General features: G+C 38.5%; 1 protein-coding gene across 6 annotated transcripts in view; it reads left to right on the plus strand.

The window, feature by feature from the left end:
- Nucleotides 1-7,690, plus strand: part of LOC127446618 (voltage-dependent L-type calcium channel subunit beta-4-like) — a 40,516-nt gene extending 32,826 nt beyond the window's left edge. For 5 of the 6 annotated variants that reach the window (XM_051707684.1, XM_051707685.1, XM_051707688.1 and 2 more), the window contains 6 exons: nucleotides 2,776-2,834; nucleotides 3,005-3,114; nucleotides 3,712-3,863; nucleotides 4,010-4,105; nucleotides 4,824-5,012; nucleotides 5,429-7,690. In XM_051707684.1, coding sequence (XP_051563644.1) covers nucleotides 2,776-2,834; nucleotides 3,005-3,114; nucleotides 3,712-3,863; nucleotides 4,010-4,105; nucleotides 4,824-5,012; nucleotides 5,429-5,713 — 891 coding nt within the window. In that variant the 3' untranslated portion in view covers nucleotides 5,714-7,690. The remainder of the gene's footprint in view (nucleotides 1-2,775; nucleotides 2,835-3,004; nucleotides 3,115-3,711; nucleotides 3,864-4,009; nucleotides 4,106-4,823; nucleotides 5,013-5,428) is intronic. The other variant, XM_051707690.1, reaches the window with a different exon arrangement.
- Nucleotides 7,691-8,574: the final 884 nt, after the last annotated feature.

The raw sequence follows: 8,574 nt of genomic DNA on the forward strand, positions 1-8,574 counted from the left end.
TAAAAAATAAAATAAATAGCTATATAAACATCAGTAGTACTGTTTAGTATCTGTCAATTGCTAACCATTTAAATAAAGAATAAATAAAAATTAAATAAATAGCTAAATAAGCATCAGTAGTACTGTTTAGTATCAGTCAAATGCTGACTATTTTAATACTGCCAGTCAATTAGGGGCAGGTTGAAAAACAAGAAGCATTTACACTTGCTGAGTCAAGAGATGAACAGCAGCAGTGGTGTTACACCATATGCTGCTATACAAGTTCAGGAGAAACTTTCAACGGTGGAAAACCAGACTTTTAAATATTACATTTTGTAAATGCAACGACTGGAATTGTTTGGTTGAAGGGGTACCAAACTGCGAATCCTAAACAAAACAGTTTGGTGAATACATGTTTACACATTAGCTTCCACTCAGCTGACAAGGTATGAAAGTAGCTACGTGGTTAGCTAGTTAGCTATAAGCTCGTTGTCACGGAGAGTAAAATATGGATGTTGTTTATTTACTTTCCAGCATTGCATCTCACCAACTAGGTAACAACGTAGCATGAAATCAACACTCAGCAGACACAATCCACCACTGCACCGTTGTCTGCTGAGCTGCAAAAAAATGCTCTGATGCATACCTTTCAATCTGCTACGTTACTGACTGCACTGACAAACTATAGCTGGCTTACATAGCAAACAGATGTGATAAACATGAGTGACATGGTAGTCAGGGACAGGGTTAATGTTAGATTAGTTATACTGAAAGGGGAAAATGATGGGGTCATTGTTTATTAACTTTCCAGTATGTATTTCACAAACTAGTTAGCAACTTACCGTGAAGACACTGCTTAACTCCGTACCGCTTAACACCGCACTGTCTGCAGAACCACTGTCAGCTCAGCTCTGTAAACAATGGAGTCGGAGCGCACTCTGCTGGACAAACTACGTTATGACACCAATTCTAAATCACCCCAAGCATTGTTTTCTGCATTATATGTTCTGAAAAAAACGTTTTCATCTCTGCACATATTGGAAAACATATACGCCGATACCGATATTTCTGTGAAAGTCTAATATTGGCTGATAATATTGGCCGACCAATAAATTGGTTGGGCACTAGTTTTAAGGGAATTAAAATGACCATTTCGCAGCCCTTTCATCACTCAGTATGCTTACATGTACTTTAAAAGTTTGATTTCAGTTGTACTAAAACAATAATTGGGGCCTGGGTAGCTCAGCAAGTATTGACGCTGACTACCACCCCTGGAGTTGCGAGTTTGAATCCAGGGTGTGCTGTGTGACTCCAGCCAGGTCTCCTAAGCAACCAAATTGGCCCGGTTGCTAGGGAGGGTAGAGTCACATGGGGTAACCTCCTCGTGGTCACGATTAGTGGTTCTCGCTCTCAATGGGGCGCGTGGTAAGTTGTGCGTGGATCGCGGAGTGTAGCATGAGCCTCCACCTGCAGAGTCTCCATAGTGTCATGCACAACGAGCCACGTGATAAGATGCGTGGATTGATGGTCTCAGAAGTGGAGGCAACTGAGACTTGTCCTCCGCCACCCGGATTGAGGTGAGTAACCGTGCCACCATGAGGACCTACTAAGTAGTGGGAATTGGGCATTCCAAATTGGGAGAAAAGGGGATTAAAAAAAACAAAACAATTAATGTAATTGAAACACTTCAGTCTGACTGAAATCGTACCATTCCATATGTAGCGAAGTTGGACTGACAGACCAAGAAAATGCAATTGTAGCTGGGCTTCTTCCAGCGTTTATATGCTTATCAGACCACAATTGGCCTCCACATTGTGTGCGTGTGCTCCAAAAGACAGAGTTGAGACGTCCTTTCTTCAAATATGTCGGGAATACTAGGACTGACAGATGAAGACTGTAGCTCGACTACACAAAAACCTGCTGAAGCTCCTTTATAATTGTGCATGAAAACATACTGACTTCTGAGTTGTCTCAAATGATGTGAAAATCTTGTCTCACAGAGGTGTATCATCCTAAACCTTCTCTGTTATTAATAGAAAACATGCTTTGACAAAGGGTAATCTGAAGAGTTCTTATAGGTGAATTAGCAAGTTCATCATAAAATAATGATGAAAAGAAAATTCTTGTGTCAAGGCCATAAAGCTGGCTTTCTTTGTTTATAATATGCTGCATATCTTGGTGTGCACATTTTGGGTTATTGATAACACGCAAAATATAATATCTATTCCAGTCTCTTCATTTCTTCACACAGAGAAAACAAAAACAGACTCCTTCTCTTAGCCGTTCCGTTACCACGGCAACAACCTTACAGGGTCCAGGAGACGTCAGTGCTAGAAAGTAGAGCATGGTTTGAAATTAGAAAGAGACAGAAAAGGGAGAGAAGAACAGAAACAGTGATGGAGGGAGGAAATCAGAGTGGGAAAGAAGGCTTGCAAAAGACTAAGAGGAGGAGGCGACACAGGACAATGTAAATGTGACAAAGAAAGCGATTAAGGAAAGCAAGCCCATTTAGTTAGTAATTTATAAGGTGTAACTTGATTCAGATTTGCTTTGTTGTGAGGATATCAATTTTTCACATAGCTGCTTGGTGTTTACAGTACAATGAGGTTTGATTTATTGTGTCTCTGTAAGTTTATGACTAGATGAGCCAGGAGTTTTTTCCTAAAATAAAATTGAATCCCTATGTCCTGAAGTATTCACATTAAAATATATTGAATGATTTAAATGCACTGTTAATCACATTTATTAACTTTCAGTCAATCTGAACAACAAATACATTTCCTATCTTTTGTGCAGGTAACTGATATGATGCAGAAAGCTCTGTTTGATTTCTTGAAACACCGGTTTGATGGCAGGTAAGTGAAATAAGTAGGAGTTATAAGTGATCACTGTCATTTTAATGCATCATGATCCTATGCACCTCTCAAAAAGGAGTAAGGCTCTATTGCAAATGTTATAAGCAGGAATGTTACAATCACAGATTTTTACTGCAGCTAACTATAGATAAATGTATTTATCACCTTAGGATAACTATCACACGTGTGACGGCAGACATCTCTCTGGCAAAGAGATCAGTACTTAACAATCCCAGCAAGAGAGCCATTATTGAGCGCTCAAATACCAGATCCAGCCTTGGTAAGACACAGGGAATGCTGAATCCACACCTGATGAAGTATAAAGGAACATTTTAAATAAAATTTAACTTAAACTTTCACCCAAAAATGAAAATTCTGTTATCATTTACTCATTCTCCTGTTTTTCCAAACCTGAATTACTTTCTTTCTTCCATAGAACACATAAGGAGATGTTAGGCATAATGTTAGTCCGTCACCATTAATTTTCATTGTATTGGAAAAAGATGATAGAACTTTTATTGGCGGTGCTGTACACGTCTCATAAGCTTCCCTTTTAAATGCATTACACAGATTTTTTCGATGTTTTTACAATCTGAGGTACGATTTAAAATTAATTTTCTGTGGTATTCAACAGCACACCACAGAGATTGTTGATAAAGCGCAAGTTATATTTAACCTGAAATGTTCCTATAATGTGACATACAGCAATCAAATGTAACAAAATGGACAATTGGTCATTAACTATTGTAAAGATCATTAACCCATTCTTAAATTCTTATTCCTAAGGGTCATTAACACATTCTTAAATGTTCTGTTAGTGTCCATCTCAACTGTAAACTAATATCTCTAACTCTGTGTGTGTGGTATACATGTGCAGCTGAGGTACAGAGCGAGATTGAGCGCATATTTGAACTTGCTCGCTCACTCCAGCTGGTTGTGCTGGATGCAGACACCATCAACCATCCTGCTCAACTGCTGAAGACTTCACTAGCACCCATCATTGTCCATGTCAAAGTGTCCTCGCCAAAGGTACCAGTATACACTCTTCTCTTATCATTTTACTGTTTAAAGACCCATTAAACTGTATGGTTAGGTATGTTAAGTTGAGAATTTGACAGAAATAATGTCTTTCCTGTTATTGTTCTTTGTCTATAACCAACTTATCTGTTCTGTAGGTCCTCCAGAGGCTCATCAAGTCCAGAGGAAAGTCTCAAAGTAAACACCTCAATGTACAACTCGTAGCAGCAGATAAACTAGCACAGTGTCCTCCGGTGCGTCATCTCTTACATACACAATAAATTATTTTAAAACTAGGACTGTCGATTGAATAAAAAATTTAATAAAATAAAGAAAAGCCCCCAAATGAAGATGAATTCAATGACCTTAAATTATTGTGGCAGAAAAGTAAAGCTTTGAATATACATTTAGAAAGTGCCTTTAGAATTCAATATATTGTTTGTTATATTTCCATATCATTGAAGCCTATCACAGGCCTTCTTGAAATAAAGTTTGTTATTCTGTCCTAGCCGAAGTAAACTTAGTTGCCGTTGACATAGGATGCGTTCTTGCATTCTGTCTGCACTATTTTTTAATTGTTGGATCAGATGGACGTCTTGGTCCCTTGCGTTGCATCTCGCTGATTTTCAGGATCTCACACCATGAACGCAGTGGTTTTAAGCTGCCATGTCAAGTTAAAGGCGTCTTGTTTTAACGGCTCCTTACTCATTATATGCTACCCACTCTCGCTAAGAGGCTTGGAGGGGCACATTGCCTGTAGTAGCATCTAGGACTGGGCAGGCATGCTTTACATATAAGTAATAATTCAATGATTGGAACATTTCTTATAATAGAATTTGGGTCAAGGGCCATGATTTAATATGAGATTTTATTATTGCGTTTTACACAGTTTTTAACATAGTCTAATACTTTGTCAACACTTTTGAATGTGTGTGCATGGCATACCTGTGTGTGTGTATGTTGCTTTAACAGGAGATGTTTGACATCATCTTGGATGAGAATCAGTTGGAAGATGCATGTGAGCACCTGGCTGAGTATCTTGAGGCCTACTGGAAAGCCACCCACACCTCCAGCAGCACCCCACTCAACCCTTTGTTGGGCAGAAACCTTGGCCCTGCTGCCCTGGCCCCTTACACTACGTCTGCCATCTCCGGTTTGCAGGTGAATGAGCACACACAGATATGCACATAAACATCAGCTCATCCTTCTTATCAGCATTTAATGTCACTCTGTAACTTTCTGCCAAGTCTTAGCTCAAAAGTATTTTTGAAGAACTTTATTTCAGAAATTAGTTTTTGCTTGTCACAAATAGAAAGGCAAGCACTATATTGAAACTTCTAATTCATTTTCTTCTTCTCCACAAATTTTTACAATGAATTCAGTCCATAGAGACTCACTTCAAAGTTCCTTTTGATGATCATTTCAGCCTTAAGTGTGCTGTCTTATTTTTGGCTTTTGTAAGTGTTATAGCTTTTCAAGAAATTTAAGATTAAATTTTGAAAATCTACCCTTGATGTACATTGGTAGAACGTTCAGCATTGAAATGGCTCTTACTATATTTGGTACTTGTACATCAGAATCAGCAAGGGCAAAAAACACGGCACGACAACCACACCGGAGACCACTCCACCCCCAACGAACGCCGCAACCTGATGACATCAGACGAGAACTACCACAACGAACGAGCACACAAGGGACGAAACCGGGGCTCCTCTGGCTCACAGCATGTTGGCAGTGGTCGAGACCACCACTACATGGAAGAGCAGCAGGGCTATCAGGACCCCTACCAGGACACCTACAAGCCCCACCGCAACCGTAGTTCCCCAGGCAGCTACAGCCAAGACTCACGACACCGGCTTTGAGAAACCTTGCCCCGTTTTGTCCTCCAAGCCTGAGCCACAGAGCCAGCAAACCAAGATGGCTTCTGTCCAGAAATGTAGACATCTTCCATTATGTTTTTTTTTTTTCATTAAGGTCTCTTCCACATCAAAAACTGTCAACCCCTTCTGAACCTTCGTCATCTGACCAAAGCCATCTGCTTACACAAGGCTCAAAGTGATTGCCTGGGGAAAATGGGACCTTTCAACATGCAATGAAGCAGAAACATGACAGTTGTTATGCTTTCACATGATAATATGCTTGTTGAATTTTGGTTTGTCTATTCTGTTGCAAAGGGCAGGTTTTAAGCCAAACCAAGCAACCATTTACTTTGAAATATAATGGAATGATTGGTTTGCCCTAAAAAGCAAAAATTCAGTGAAGCTAGCAATGGCAAAGTTTCTACAGGAATATACAGGATCCCTGAAAACTGAATGAAGAGCTCAGTTAGTCTTTGTTATGTCATTATTGCCAGCATGTTACCTTATTGCATGCTTCTTCAGTCATTAGTGCATAACTTGAGCAGAGAGACCATAGGTTGATGGCCTGAACTTTGCCCATAAGCAGTTCCTGAAAGAGTACAGTGGCTGACAAACTGGAACATTTCAGTGATGTAACACAAACCTACTGCCAGCTGTCTTTTGTTACAGAGATGGAATCTTAAATAACATGATCATGGAGTTTTCCAAAGCTACTAGATGTTAGACCATGGAGTTTCTACATCATTTTCACATAACAGCAGGACACCAGATTCAGCCACACAATATCACAGCCAAAAGGCGTAGACAGTCATCTGTGCAGTTCAGCATGATGCTAACATCCATGATAGCACTGCATCCTAGTCCATGGGCTCATTTGTTATCAGGCATTATTTTCTAGTTAGGAAGACAGCTTAAAGAGATGCATAAAATAGGAATGCTGAACAAATCTATTGCTGTTAACAAGTCCTCAGTAGAGTTAGCAAGCATTCCCCTTTTATGATTAATTTTCATAATTTTAGAGCCGATCCTTGAGCCAAAAGTATGGCACTTTGATACACTGTAATTTAGATAGATCCATTTTTTTTTTATCAAGGGTGCTTGGAGTCTATAAAAAAATTAAAGAAACATTTTCTCAACACTAAATGTAAATGAACAGGTCACATTAGCTCTGATTCTTAAGGAGTGACTGGCACCCTGTGCACCACACTTCCAACTGAAGCAGCTGCTGTCCAGTCAATTTTAGCAGGTACACAGTGACTACAGACTAAACCTTTAAAGAGTCAATCTTCTGCTCGTATGTTTTCAGTGTGAAAGGAACTGGCGTAGGACAAGCAGATCCTAAGCATATGGAAGCAGTTCAGACATGGACCTGAAACTTAGAGGCCCAAGGCTCTGGCAAACTGTGGATTTCCTCGCCTGCATATTCTCGCCTTATTGATTTATGCTAGTTTGTGCATTAAAAAAAAAAAAAAAAAATTGTTTTAAAGAAACTCGGAAAAACTAAGGACCGCAAGAAGTTCAAACGAGTACATTCTGTATGCATTTGTCTATGAGCATGCTTATTTGTTAATAATATAATGAGGATAAATGAACATGAGGAATTTGGCAATGGATGCCCATTTGAACATGACTAAACAGAAGCTTCATCTCTGAATTTGCTGCCTGAGACAATCAAATGGAACTTCTCTGTAAAACAGGAACGTTGTTCATCCTCTCATCATTCTGCTCTCTCCAGTTTCAAAGCAGCTTCAACTGAGCTCCAGCTAAAAAAATTAAAATGTGAACATTTGTTTTCCTTTTTTTGTGAAAATTGACAATTAAAGTTGGAAATGCAAAATTGCATGCATATCATTTTTATTTATAAAAAGTTTGAAAGAAAAAAATGTTTTATGGAAAATAATTCAGTAAAAGGCAAATCTAGCAGTATTTAAGTTCTTTTACAAAAAAGAAAAGAAGAAAAAAATAAATGGTCATTTTGAATCTGTGTCATGTTTATTTATTTATTGGAGCTGGAGTGATCTGTTTGCAGAAATGGCTGAAAGTCTGCAGTAATTCCACAGAAAGACTACAGTATGACCACGGCAAGATGGTGACTATAAAACTGGTTTTGAAAAGGCCATTTTTTTTAAATCAATTTCTGCAAGATTTTATGCATTTCCATCAGGCAAAGAATAAATGTCATTTTTAATAAATGGTATTGTGTCATCGCAAGCTACTTACCGTAATATATATGAAAAGCCCATATATTGGTATATTTTTAGCATATACACAGGTTGTGGGGTTGGTTGGGAAGGCTATAGTTTGAAGTCGCAAACTAATGCCACACGTGTCTGATATAATTATTTGTAATATTATTTGATTAACCATTTTAACAATCTCTTAATGGTTTGAACAGTTAATGAATTACTTAATCAGTAGGGAGACTTTGTCTAAAAGAAAGATATTTATGTTTTGCTCCTTCATTCACATTTTTATTTTTTTTATTTACATCATCCGTATGTTAATGACTTGGGGGACCAATGTAATATTTTAGGAAAAAGCCATTGAAAAGCCAGTATTGGTTGACCATTAATGAATAGGCTATTTTGGAGCACCCAATGTCTGTGGTGATCGGGGGCCTGTTATAAGTGTGTGTGTGTGTGTGTGTGTGTGTGGGTGGGTTTAGGTGGTTTACAGGACTTTTTTTAGGTTACAAACTGGTAATTACAAGGGTATTATGCTATAAATGTGGTTTATGAGGACATTTCTAGTGTCCCCATAATTCAAATCGCTTAAAAAACATACTAAATTATGTTTTTTTGAACATGTAAAAATGCAGAATCCGTTTTTTGTGAGGGTTAGGTTTAGGGGTAGGGTTAAGGGGT

Source organism: Myxocyprinus asiaticus, chromosome 9, assembly GCF_019703515.2.
Source record: "Myxocyprinus asiaticus isolate MX2 ecotype Aquarium Trade chromosome 9, UBuf_Myxa_2, whole genome shotgun sequence".
NCBI lineage: Eukaryota > Metazoa > Chordata > Actinopteri > Cypriniformes > Catostomidae > Myxocyprinus > Myxocyprinus asiaticus.